At 35.5% G+C, this 14,842-nt stretch overlaps 1 protein-coding gene across 2 annotated transcripts in view; it reads right to left on the reverse strand.

The window, feature by feature from the left end:
- Window positions 1-4,334: 4,334 nt before the first annotated feature.
- Atf3 (Activating transcription factor 3) overlaps window positions 4,335-14,842 on the reverse strand; it is a 119,222-nt gene continuing 108,714 nt past the window's right edge. For both annotated transcript variants that reach the window (XM_089642341.1, XM_089642340.1), the window contains exon 6: window positions 4,335-5,033. In XM_089642341.1, the coding sequence (XP_089498467.1) occupies window positions 4,512-5,033 (522 nt within the window). In that variant the 3' untranslated portion in view covers window positions 4,335-4,511. The remainder of the gene's footprint in view (window positions 5,034-14,842) is intronic.

The raw sequence follows: 14,842 nt of genomic DNA on the forward strand, positions 1-14,842 counted from the left end.
TGTATAAGGGAAGTAGATCATTTTGGATGATGTGGAGCTCTGAGAGAGACTTAAAATTTTTACAGATGTCAGGAATAGGTTTAGTTGAAGCTCTGATTGTAGATGAATGGTTTGAGTCAATGAACAACGAGACGCTGGGGATAACCTGATGACATTTAGAATTTAAACATTTAAGAACAAATTTGTCAGCAAATAGTTGACGCCTTAAATAAAGAGGAGGATCAGAACATTCTACTTGAAGGGAATTGATGGGTGACGATTGCATCGCTCCAGTTATTATTCGCAAAGATTTAGATTGAATTTTGTCTAATTTATTAAGTACATTTTTTGAGGCGGTACTAAAAAGTGGGCAGGCATAGTCGAGATGGCTTCGAATAAGTGCATTGTAAAGCAACTTAATGCAAGTAGGGTGAGCTCCCCACCAAACGCCAGATAATGATCTGATGATATTTAAATTTTTTTCGCATTTAGTAACTAAATTATTAATATGGGAAGACCATTTAAGTTTCCTATCAAATGTTACTCCCAAAAATTTTACTTCAGAAGCGTTGGAGATTGGAGAATTTTTAAATAAAATTTGAACGGGGGGGTTTTTATGGCGGTTTGAGAAGGTGACACACTGAGTCTTTTGGATTGAAAGTTCAAGACCATGTAACGTGAGCCATGTGCAAAGGGCATTCATGGCTTCGTTAAGATATTTGACGGCGAGAGGGATGATTTTGGATGATAAGAAGAAAGCTATGTCATCTGCGAACTCGATAATTTTTATTTGTGGGGGAATAGTGACATGCATATCATATGTGTATATATTATACAGTAAGGGGGACAATACATCGCCTTGTGGTAAACCCTTCCAAATAGACCTACTTTGAGGAGAAATATCTGGAAGTTCAATGAAAATTTTTCTATCTAGAAATAGATTAATAATTGATTGGACAAACATGGGGGGAAGGCCAAGGCCTAGAAGTTTTTTTTTCAGGATTGGGATGGAAACATTGTCAAAGGCGCCTTCTATATCTATAAAGACGGCAAGACAAACTTCCTGTTTAGAAATTGATAAATTAATATCAGTGCTGATGATGGCAAGGTTATCCTGAGTGGATTTTTTTTTCCTAAATCCAAATTGAGATGGAGAGAGAAGCTGTTTACTCTCGACAAAAAATTCTAATCGGTTTTTAATTAATTTTTCATAAAGTTTACTGAGGGTGGATGAAAGAGCGATTGGCCTGTAGTTGGATCCAAAATTTGGAGATTTGTTTGTTTTTAAAATAGGGATGATTATTTGAGAACTCCAGTCATCAGGCATTATACCAGTCTGGAAGATTTTATTTAAGATGCTTAAGAAGTGGTTTAGAACATTATCATTACTATTTTTGATTATGCTGTAAGGTATACCATCTCTGCCTGGAGATGAGTCCATGACTGTTGATAAACAATTTTTTAGCTCAATTAAGGTGAATGGAGAGTCTAGCCAATGATTAGACATGGGAGTATTATAGATGGGCGTTATTTCATCTAAGTTAGGAACAGAAGGGGGGGCAATTTTGTCCAAGAATTCATCTATCCATTTAGAATGGGACGCTCGAGGAGATGGTGAACTGAAGGAGGATCGAAATCTTCGGATCATAGACCAAACTTCCGAAATTGGAGTGTTCGGAGATACTGAACTGCAAAAGTTGTACCACCCGGATCTTTTTTTTGACCTCAATACCCTTTTGGCATTGGATTCAGCGTTTTTGTATATAAGATAGTTCTCCATAGTCATATTGTAACGATAGGAAAGAGATTTAGCTTTCCGAATTCTTACTACTTTGGAACATTCCTCATCCCACCAGGGAGTTGGAGGGAGTTTTTTGAGAGATTTAGTTTTAGGGGGAGGATTTGATTTATTTATTGCAGTTATGAGCATTGATTTGAAGTTATTATAATCATCTTTGACGGAAAATATATCGGTGGCGGGTGAATTTAGTAGGAACTTGTCCATATGAGAGTTAAATTCATCCCATTTGGTGTGTTTCGTTTTAATCTTTGTCGAAATATGAGACTTGTCCGATTGGAAAGAAGTTTGATAAGTAATGATGATCGGGAAATGATCACTGGAGCAAGGGTCGGGGGACACCACCCACGAGGAGAGAGAAGCCAGACTAGTAGAACATATCGAGAGATCCACTGCACTGGGGTTTGTGCTGGGGCGTGAGATCCTAGTAGGAGATCCGTCATTCAAAAGGAAAAGGTTGGATTGATCTAGGAAATCCATCACACTTCGACCATCTCGGTCGGAGAAAGCAGAACCCCAGACGGGGGAATGGGCATTAAAATCGCCTAATATAAAGAAAGGAGGGCTTAGTTGACTTACAATTTGCAACCAAGTTTGTTTATTGAAGTGGGCTGTTGGGGGAAGATAGACTGAAATAAAGGATGTGTCCTTTATTTTAGCTGCAACCATTTGGAAGTCAGCATTGGGGGGTTTGATATTATTTATTGGGGAAAATGATATGGATTTTTTAATAAAAAGGGCAGCACCGCCGCCCGAACCTTCCGGGCGATCGTCGCGGAGACAGGAATACCCTCCCACATTAAAGTGGGTGGATGGAGTAAACCAAGTCTCCGAGATAGCAGCCAAAGAAATAAAGTTGGAATTTAATAGGTTAAGGAGATCAGATTTGTTAGAAATAGCACTTCGGCTATTCCACTGAAGTATTCTGACATCCTGAAGAGCCATTTTGAATAAATGATTTTAATGTGGAAATAATAGTAGCAGCGTTGGACGGTAGATTAGTTTGAGAAGAAATAAGGTCAATTAGAAGCATAATAAGAGTTTGGATAAATGAAGAATTGTCTTGGGAGAGTTTTTCAGAAAGTTTAAGAGAGTTCATTGAGGACGGATTATAATTATTTGCACACCCATTTGTGGCATTTGAAAGAGGTGAACCATTGGGATTTAAGAGCAGTGAGTTGTGTTGTTGCTGATCGTATCCAGGAGCCGGTTTAGAGATAGCGTTTTTGTATGTGAATTTAGTTGAACGAGAAGAAGTTGTTGTAGTGGAGGGAAGAGGGTTTGATGAGGAGTTGCTGGATAAAGCCTCAGCAAATGATTTTTTGACAGGCGGGAATAATTTAGAAGCCTGCAGAAAAGACAAGTTCTGAGAGGCCATTGAAATTTTGATATTTTTTTGGCGAGATTGTTCTGGGCAAGATGTGTTGATAGCTGTATGTGAGCCTGAGCAGTTAAAACATTTAGGTGAGGAGGAAGAAGGACATTGGTCAGCTGCGTGGTTTTCTCCACATTTAAAACATCTGGGTTGAGATCTGCATGCAGCTTTGGTATGACCAAAACGGCAGCAATTGAAACATTGAGTGGTGGGATATGTATACATTTCAACTGGTAATGAGTTGAAGAATAAATATATATGGGAGGGAAGAGATTGACCTTCAAAGGTGATAACAACAGATTGGGAGGGCTTCCAGGTAATTATACCCTCAGAGGAGTCCTTGTAATTTAGCCTCCTGGCTTTTATGGGATTGCCAATATGTTGGGGGGTTGAAAGTGAAGACAGAATTTCTTCGATGGACAGATCGGTCGAGATACCTCTGACCAGGCCCATGCGAGTGACATTAAAAGTAGGGATATATGCCTTGAACTTTGAATTAGATGAAATGAAGATATTTTTGATGAAACTGTTGGCAGCTGGCCCTGAGAGGAATTCGACGGAGATTCGGAAGCGACCCTCGGCTTTTACACCTCCAGGTTTGATTGAAAGATTCTTGCTATTTGATAGGAATTTGCCAAATTCAAGAGGGTGGATGGTTTTTCCTTGCTCAGTTTTTTGGGCGTATGCTATGAATGGGCCACGGGAATGAGGAGAATAAAAGTTTGTTGGAGGAAGTTGAGAAAGTGCTGGTGGGGACAGTGAAGTCGAAGGCAAGTCAAGTTTTATTGGGGAAGAAGGAGTAAATTTCCTTTTTTTGGTAGAAGTCAAGATGACAGAATCACTGTCAGAAATTTCTACATTTTCCCCGTCTGGGGGGTCTGGAGAGGGATCTGGGGGCTTTGTAGGGGCTCCAGGGGGGAAATCTTCCTCCATTATTCACAACAGTAAACAACTACAATAATAGTATGAAAAATGACAGAAGTAAAAAAGTTTATAAATATCTGGAAATCAGCAGCGAAAAGTGACTCCTGGAAGATCAGGAGGGAGAAGAAACCTCAAGGCACAACACACTACACTTTTTTTTTTGCCAGAAAACAAAAAAGAATGGTAAAAAATTAATTTTAGATAGAGCAAAACAAAACAACTGATGACAGCCAAATGTTATTGTTGCCCAGCCAATCAACAATGTTGCAAACAGTAATTAATTAGTTGATTTTAACTGTTAACAAGGAAAATAAATCATTTTCAGAATCAAAAATAACCGTACGACTTTGATCAACTGTTGTTTAAATTTATAAATAACGTGCATATACATACTTAACTCTTGTCATGGCAATGGTTGTCGTAGAAAGTGGAAGACTACGCCATGCAGCCGTTATCCATTCCAGAATTTCTAAACTTCTGTCTCGTGGGGCCTCCGTTCATGTTGTGACACTGCTGGTTGGGGGGATTATTGTACTGATGGCTGGCGATTTCCTGATTGTCAAAAGTCTGTAAGTATTCATTCTCTGGCGATTCGATGAGGAGGTTGGATGCTTCGCTGTTGGTATAGCTCTGATTGTCCTGTCTCGTGTAATTGCCTTCTGAAGTGGGAATGGAGTAGTTCTGCATCTCGAGGGAGTCTACTGGCTGGTTGTAGTTGCAAGGGGGAGGGTTCTCCAGGTCACAGGAGTAGCTAGAGGCGAGGATGTTGGCGGACTCGGGCCGGATGTAGGGGGAGTTGGGTTCGTAGGGAGTGGCGCTGGCTGGGTAGCTGGTGGGTGAGTGGTAGGGCGGCTGGATGGGGTTGTAAGGGGTGGAGGGGGAGGAGGTGTGCTTGACGCAGGACGGCGTGTGGAGTGACAGCATGTCCACCAGTTGCCGCCTTTGTACCTCAAGTTCCTGGAATCAATACATCAAACATAATGAGTTATGATACATTATACCATGGTATTGAGAGGTGGCGGGGGTGGTGGTGGCCTCAGGGGGCGATAATTGCAACTTTAAAAAGGGCGGTGAACTATGTAAGTTTGGAAATCCCTACATGAGAGATAAACAGTGAGAAGACTAAGAATTAGCATCATGGGCGAAATATTTAGGTACCATTTTTCAATAATGTCATGTAAGTAAGTACTATTTTATATCCTGGCGCACGTGCCCTACATACCCGGGCTGTCATTACACCATTGCAAACATATTAACAGAATACGACAGCTCTGACTGCATTAACCTTAACACAGAAGGTTGTTTCTATGATTTATGTGCTTTAGGTTTGGATAAGATGTTAAAACCAATGCAATACTAGGATAAATTCCATAAGGGAACAATGGTGACTCTAATTATAGCGTTTTATCATCTGTTCTTGTTCACATTGTGAAGCGCTGCGTGATTGACTGAACCTTCTGAAGAACTGAATACAGGGGCGGATTAGACCAGCTAGCGAATTTAAAAAAACTTTTTAAAATATTTATTTTAACATGAAATGGCTGATGATGTATTTTTCGCCCACCATGCAAGAGAATCGCTGTGTGTGTGTGGTAGTCCTTATTTTTGTCATTGATTTTCATCCTGTTTTGAAGCCGTATCTAATTATTAGATTTTGAAAACCTATTATGTATTTTCATATAATAATAATATTTTAGCCCGTACCGTTTATTGCTCTTCACACGTTTTTAACACTTTATTACACTCAGATTGACCTCTTAACACCTCACTCTAAAACCCAATGGGCGAAAACAGTACCTAACTTACTCGAATCCCGGCATGCGCAAGTAAATTTTATTTAATTAAATTATTGTGTCAATTCACATTTAGTTCATATAAAATATACTTGCTACACGTTCCAGAGTGTTGTTTACTCTCAGAATCACCCTGGTGAAGGACTACCAACACTATAAGCGGCGTTTCGCACCTTTTGCTGTTGCTTCGTTTTTTTCCCATAATTCGTGGTTTGGCTCGCTCTTTTTGTCGTGTTTATACGCAGCATAACATGTTACGCACCCGCTAGGCTTCATTTGGAAAAAACTAATTAAGTGCCGAATAAACTCAAGTATGTGCTGTACAAATTCAAGTTCGAAAAAGTGCGAAAGTGTTAGACAAATGAATATCGATCGTTGAGTCAAATAATGCTGGAAAAATTCCTTTTCGCTAAAGTTTAAAAAAACGCACATAGCCACGGAAGGTGCTTGTTGCCGTGTATCTATCTCCTCGAGTGTTCAAGTATACACGGTGTCCGGAAACTCGTAGTACAGGCGGGAAAATGGTGTATCAACATACATACATACGAGGGTGGTCTGAAAAGTTTCCGACCAACAATGAAACAAGGTTTTTTTCCTAAGTTTTTCCAGCTTGTCAAGTAATGATGCGTAGTGTGCTCCTGTTATAATTTTTCCTTTTTGAAGATAAACAATTAAGATAACTTTCTATCCCAAAAAACAGTCGCCATCACTTTCCCAGCCGAGAAAACAGTTTTTGCTTTTTTTGGAGCCGGTTCCCCTTTTGCAGTCCACTGTTTTGACTGTATTTTTGTTTCGGGCGTATAATTGTTTATCCAAGTTTCATCTACAGTAATTAATCGGCGCCAAAACGGATTTATTGCGCCTAAACTGCGCCAACAGAGCGTTGGAAATAATCATTCGAACACGTTTTTGGTCTAACGTGAGCAAACGCGGCACCCAACGCGCGGACAGCTTTCTCATGTCTAAATCTTGATTTAGTTTTTTGTTAAGACATACACGTTCTTTGGACATTTCCATAACCTCTGCTATCTCTCTCATTTTAATTCGGCGTTCGTCTAACACTATTTGGTGAAGTTTAGCAATGTTATCGTCAAAAGTAGCAGTTTTTGGACGTCGCGAACGTTCATTGTCTCCCAAGCTCCTACGGCCACGTTTAAATTCAGCTGCCCAAAATTTCACTGTGGTAAATGATGGTGCAGAGTCCCCATACACAGAGTCTAACTCATATTTGATTTGCGTAGGCTATTGCCTTTCAAAAACAAAAATTTAATAACAGCTCGATACTCAATTTTTCCATTTTCACAAAAACACACACATCGACTCACTCAAACGACTGTCATCTAAAAACTGCGCGTCCAAAATGGCCGAAACTTTGGTGAGTGATTGTCAAAAGATCCACTACTATATTCACTAGCTGTTATTGACGATTATCGCCATCCTTGCGTTGAGGTCGGAAACTTTTCCGACCACCCTCGTACATAGAGAACCCAAAAAGTCTTTCCATTTTCTTCGTCAACTAAATGGTTAAAAAAAATTCTTTGAAACCTGTTCTACGCTTCGACGCATTTTAAATGACAAAACAGCTGATATCCCTAGCAGCCGATATTTTTCAAATTCGACCTAAAAAATTCCAAGTCAGACTCGATTTACCACAAAATCGACTCCAAATGTGATGCAGATTCTCCAGTTTCCCGCTTGTACTACGAGTTTCCGGTCACCGTGTGTAATGATCAGGTCACAAATTGCCTTTATTATATTGGCTGGTCCTCCTCTGAGTAAAATTTAAATAGCGTTTGTTTGTTCTCAATGGCTCTCCGCAGTGGAAGTCGTGCAGATTGGTTTGAATGGAGTATCGAGCGGAGTGTCGTGGGCGAACCCAGTTTACATTGACCCCCGCGCGGCGGTGTTCAATCAACAATGATTCCTAATTCGATAAAGTCGTAAATTATATTATTCTCAGTTAATTCAGACCTACACAATGCGATCCTAGACCAAGGCTATACTTAGGGCCTGAACAATATCGTTTTGCACGCGATGCTCGAATCTGAATTTTGTATCATTAATTAATCTATTTTATCATAATGTCTGTTCTACACTCTTGGCGAGACTTTCCAGTGGTGAATGCTTCTCTTTTCTTCATGCGCAGTTGTTGCTTGGATTAGGATTTTTTTGCTCTCGCGTCCTTTGAATCAGACCCATTAAATCAGCTAGATTCTTCATAAACTTTATTTTTCCTCTCTCCATCCTCTTCTCACTTTCATCAGCCTCAATGAGTCCCCAAAATTGGGACGCCATTATCCCAATGTTACCGGATAGTAACATTGATAACGATAGATCTTGTGCGGAATCACTTAACAGTCCAAGAGGGCTTTTTCTATTTTTGCGGTTTTTTTCGTATTTTCGAAGTCACTTGTGTCCGTAACAGCATATTCAAAAAAATATTTATTGTGTATGTTTTTTAGATACATGTATGTTTTATACAACCTGTTAAAAATAAATAATCTAAAAAAATATTTTTCTTACTTTACAGCTGTTTATAAAATAGTAGTTTTCAATAAATCGCCAATCGACCTCAACATTACTTTCATCTGCTACTACATACAACATGACAAAAATATATAAAAAATATTTTGTAATAGAAAATATCTCAACCTATAGGACCCAATTTTTATATTTTTGTATAATAGCTAAATAACTGTGTGATATTATTTGGAAAAACTATGTAAATCAACTTACTTTGAAGTCAATTTTATGTATTAAAAAACAGCAATTTGAACAAAAAAAAATACTGTATAATTAAACAGTATTTATACTATCTTAATTGATAAATAAATAAAATTAATTTAAAGATTTAATTGGTAATATTCTATATTCATTTAAACCCAAACACATATAAATGTTGGCATTTTACATATTCAATCATAACGCGAATATCGTTCGCCACAAGAGGTTGTCTCGCGACGCTGTTTTCTGTGAAGTAGTATTAAAAAACGTAAGTGTATTAGTTTATTTTCGATATACGTACATATTGTAGACATAAAATCAAAACGTAGAATTTGTTCATGTAATTTGAAGGGAGCGAGTCAAAGGTGAACAAGGATGTGAATCGCGCGGAGGCAAACGTTGTTGAGATGATTGTACTTTCTCATATATTACCATCCAGCTGAACAATATGTAGCAGGTCTTAATTATTGTAAATCATCTCATTTGCCAGCGCCCGCTGTGGATATGTACGAACGAGACAGCAGTATTATAATTGCTTCCAGCAGGATAGACGAACAGACGTATCGTATTTCATGTGACTCCTGTTATAGGGCTGTGCAAATAGATTTTTAATTATAATAATAATTTGATTATTTAATTTGGCTATTATAGTTCTTCGTGAATTGAACAAATGAAAATATAATATAATTATATAATATAATATATGTATATATATTTTTTTTTTGTAACAGGTAAATATATGACTGTTTTAAGTGTTGACAATATTTTTTTGTCTATAACCATTATTATTATTTATGATTTGCTTAGTTAAATTAAGTTTTCTTGAAAAATTAATTAGAGGTGAAAAATATTGTTAAATTATATCTAACCCTAGTTATTCTTTGAATATATTTGTTAATTTTATTTAGAATTTGCCATTTTTGAAGAAATGAAAATTAGCTTATTAATTTTTTTTCAGTGTATAAATATGGGAAACAAATGGCATTCCAAAACTTTCCGTCAGCTCAACAGAAAGAAGAAAAAGTATGATTTTTTTAATATCTTTATAACATAAATACTTTAAATATATTAAGACTACTGTTATTAATAAATACCATATCAAGACCTAATAGTCCAGTCAGTGGGGAGTTTTACCTTGCAAAGGTTAGGTAGTTGCGATTTTGATATATGTTGTTAAGATGGGAACACTGTTTTTTATATGCCTACTCACTGTTAAAACCAAAACTTTTAATTAAATAAATGTATTCTCAACTGTGTTTTATATTTCAATGTTGTGACAGCCTACTCACTGTAAAAACCTAAACTTTTAATTAAATAAATGTATTCTCAACTGTGTTTTATATTTCAATGTTGTGACAGCCTACTCACTGTAAAAACCTAAACATTTAATTAAATAAATGTATTCTCAACTGTGTTTTATATTTCAATGTTGTGACAGCCTACTCACTGGAAAAACCTAAACTTTTAATTAAATAAATGTATTCTCAACGGTGTTTTATATTTCAATGTTGTGACAGCCCTAACAACCATAGCAGCAGTCGTAAGCTTATTACTCGGTCACAAGAGAGCCGGCCGTTGGTGAGTGTTTTCATCGAATTGAAATATATCCAATATTTGGGGAAAAAATATTTTTTCCTAAATTCTTACAATTTTATAGGGAATTTTAGTTTACATGTTAATTAAATCGATACCTCTCTAATAATTATATCATATGGAGAAGATGCAGATTTACATAAAACTTGGAGATCTCTTTCGACATTTATGTATTTTGAAACTAAAATAAGCATAAATAGTAGTGGTTAAACTCAGTAAAAAGCTCATAGTTTACTTATAAAATCAAATTATTTTAATCGTGGATATCCGCCAGTTTTTAAAAAGCCGTTCATATAATGTTTATCAACACATTAGGGAATCTCAAGGGAAAATTCCCACATTGTAGGGAAAAATTGAAAGCCAGCTACCACATAAACGGCTAAGATAAAACACGCTATTTTGAATTTGTCATCGGGAATGTTCGTTGTTGTCGATCGGGAGACCTCGGGTGTTTATGCCCGGATAGTATAAACAAACCACTTGTTCAGTAAAGTTTTGGCGGAATTGTCTACAAAATACGATGAGGGCGACACAGTTGACCAATTTTTTAACTATTTTAGTAAATTTCGACAAAATCGTTATCTCTGCTACCCCATTCCCAATTTCTACCGATTTATAATAAGTTTCTCGTTAACTCTTTAAGTTTTTAATTTCCAAAAAATATATATGTTATTTTTTAAGAAAATATCTATAAATTTGTAATGCCGAAACGTTAACTATATGAAATTCCCTCGATAGAAAAAAATCGCTCCGAAAATTAATAAAAACACGTTATTTTCTGTTATTTAATATGTGATAGGCATGAAAAAAATCACAGTATATCTTTAAATGCAACTAAAGCATTTGTCGAGAGATTTTCGCTCTATTTCAAACGAGTCGTATTTTATTAAATATTTTCACCATTTTCGCTTAATTATTATCGTTTTTTTAATATTAACGCGTCTAACATTCGTATTTATATATATCCATTTCAAACCATCTTTGAACGCTTACTACGGGGCCTGGGCCGGGATCTGTGTTCAGTTTCTAGATCTGAATATTTCGGCAGTTTGTAAAATCTATACGCTTATCCTTCCTCTTACCATGGGGGGTGTCATAGCCCTACCAGCTTCGGTAAGTGGTTCTCTGGTGTGGAATTCCTATTATTATAAAAATTCCGATTAGACGACTGAACAGACGAGCGTTTAGTCTTTGAATTGTCCGACTTCTATCAGAGGCGTGTTGCCCAGCGGGCACGTCTAATTTCTACGAATGATAATGGTCTATTTTCTGAATTAACTGATTCTGACTCGAGGCTTTTTTTATCTGATTAGCATAAAATAGGTACTGTTTCAAAGGCTTTATAATTAGAAACTTTAGCACGAAGTTCATGATCAGTTTTTTTGTAAATAATATAGATCGAGCAAATATTTCATTAATTTACGACGGATGCAAAATCTATTGAAGGTAACTTACATGTTGTGTTAATGTGCAAGGAAAACAGAATGCTATTCTACTTCCATCAGCTTCATTGTACAGCTAAATCTATAAATCAAAGGTAGCCTCAAGCAATCAAATGAAGACAATGAGAATAATGTAGGTTCAATTTTTATTTTTGTGATCCACATAAAAAAAAACTTTAATTTTATGTTTATGTACCCGAAAACTTCTGTTACTTATATTTTTATACAACTGTTTTTTAATAAAAAAATCTTTCTGTAAACTCAACGGCAAATAAGATTTTGTAAGATTTTGTACAATCAAAAATAGAGATTTAAGAATAAATTCCAAAACAAATCTTTTTGTTCTCGAAAATTGATAATTTTTTTTGGTGGCACAATCAATATTTTCTGTTTATATAATGATGGTAAAAGAAAGAATCAAAATTGTTGTATTTTTACATCTATTCGGTTCATCACTAGACCACGGAATTTTAAATGATTGTCATTAATAATTAGAAATGAAAGCGCTCAAAATTTCCGTTATATTTATTACCTGTGTTGTTTTCAACGTAGTTATGGTAAACGTTTTTAACTGGGTAATTTATCCATTTGTTCGCGGGCCGCTGGGGTAGTGGAGTCGCCAAACTTTTAATAAAACCGTATTTTTTAATGAAACAACCATGTAAAGCAAAAACAAAGCGCTGCAGGCGAAAAATTTTATATCTCCAAGATTGGCCTAAATAAATGTCGTCATTTTTTATCATTCTGAAATATTAGTGACGGCATAATCTCTACTTCAAAATAGACATACAAAAGCTTGTCGCGTTTTTTTTAAATGTAATTTTTTAATCATAGCACCCATAAACGAACGATTGCTATTAAATAAGAAATATCAGTCTCTTCTTTTATTTATACATATATATTTACGTAGGTAATAGGCATTAAAATCGCTTGACAAACGGAGTCCAGAAACGTTCGATTTCAAGCAAAAAACTGGTTTTTATTTATTTTCTAAATAATTTTATAAGAAAGCAAAAAGTTGTTTCCTTAATGCCTTCATACATTTCTATTGAAAAAATTTTTTTTTAGTAGTTTACATTTATATTTTTATTTAGTAATTTATTATTTAATTTGTATTCTACTCAAGCGAACCTATAGGAAAACCTTCAATTTATCTAAAGCATATTTTTTGCAATTCATAATGTTCACCAATTCGTTATAAAGATTAATCAAAATAGTGATTTGGCATTAAGCTTCGCCGACATTAAAGAGTGTTTTTTCCGCTAACTTAAAAACGGTCATAATGGTAATGTTAAATACAACATAAATGATTGCATTGCATTCATCAATGCAAAGAAAACAGTCGTAAATTAGACGACAATGCGGCGCTGTTGACTATAAAATTATTATTTACTATTTTTGTTACCATGCCATTCATTTTTTTTAAATCAATAGGGATTTTCCATTACCGTAACATCACTAAAATAAATCTTAATACAAAATAAAATAAAAATGTCAGAATTTATATTTTTTTTTGCAAAACGATTATTTAATTTTTTTGTATGGAAAAAATACTGGGTGTCCGGGGGTAACGTGCGCTAATTTCGGGGGTGATTCTCACTGACTAAATACTACATCACTGTTGATTCTACATGATTTTAGAAGTAAAGTAGATAAATAAGTTTTTTAGGAATTCTATTGTTTTAATGTAGTTTTTAGGTTAAGAAGTTTAATTTTTTGTGTAGGAAAATATATATTCTTCTATGGAAAAATATTTTTGTATGGGAAAATAAATATTGGAATTTCGAATCATCGACACTGAAAAGCTGTGCCTTTTCTATGAAAAACGAAATATTAAAGAAAAAAAAAACAAATAAAAAAGGGGGTTTGTTCAACGTTCACATTTTAATTATTTCTGATGAACGTATTACTAAAATCTCAAATATTTCTAGAGGGATCTCTACGCATGCAAGTTATTTATATTTAAGATTAATAAAAACAGGACCTTACAATTAAAATATTGTATGTAAAATGGTTTAAACGTTTTTCAACTATAAAATTAGCGGTAAGCACCAGATTTTATTTTGGATAGACGATGAATTAATAACTTTCTGAAGGATCCCTCTAGAAACATTTGAAGTTTTAGTTATACCTTCATCAAAAATAATTCAAATAAACCCCACGGAAAGATAGATTTTGTAGGCCTTTTAGGACAAAGTCGACCGTAGGTCCGTCCATTACGCCGGGCCGTTCGCCGAATATCGTTTTCACACGACTTCATCACTTATGTCGTTAAGATGCCCAATTTATTTTACTTCAGGTCAAATTCAATCGCACGTCTGTCCAATGTACCAGGAACGCGCGTCGCATATTTTTGTGGACGACTGCTTCACTTATCATCTTAACAAATTTATACTTTTTGGTAAGATTATGAAATGACCAATTTCAAATAATATTTAATGCACAATATTATGCACACCCGAACTTGTAAAACTACACACAGCCTAACTTTAGTCGTAGAGCAGTATGTGTTGAATTTAAAATAATATAATATAATCCACTGAGTTAGCCTTATACAGAGTGTATCGGCACTAACCCGACAAACTTTAACCAGCTATTCCTTAGCACATTTGGAGTAAAAAAATTTATGGGCACTTTGCTGTCCGGTAGCATTTTTTTTTTCAATTAAAAAAAAAATTTAAAAATTTCCACACTACATCACTGTCATTGGCATTGCTTTTCGTGTTCAACAGCTGTTATAAGCAAGTATGCCGAAAAGCGTCTTCGCTCTTTCGCACACACTAAATAATAATAGTTAAAAATGAGACGGATGGTGCCGTGCCATTTCGTTGTGATTGTAAAAGTACGCCAATATAGGTACACACGTACATTATTCAACGGAATTCGAATAAAATATTGCCAGATGGGTTTTCAAACTTTGACAAAGGATAAAACAGTGGTGACATGTGGTGAAAATATGAATAATAATTTTTTTATTAAAAAAACGTTACCGGACAGCAAAGTAAACATAAGATTTTTTACTCCAAATATGCTAAGGAATAGCTGGTTAAAGTTTGTCGGGTGCGTGCCGATACACCCTGTATATGTCCCAAGTCCACATTATGTTCAGTTGTTATTGGGTAAGTACTTAATTATTATGCACAGTTTGTTCGTTGATGCACCTCAACAAATTAATTTATCTTCTAACAACTGTGTCCTCAAAGGAAATTTATTA

The sequence above is a fragment of the Hesperophylax consimilis genome, chromosome 18, assembly GCF_061612785.1.
Source record: "Hesperophylax consimilis isolate HC1 chromosome 18, BYU_Hcon_1.0, whole genome shotgun sequence".
Lineage (NCBI taxonomy): Eukaryota > Metazoa > Arthropoda > Insecta > Trichoptera > Limnephilidae > Hesperophylax > Hesperophylax consimilis.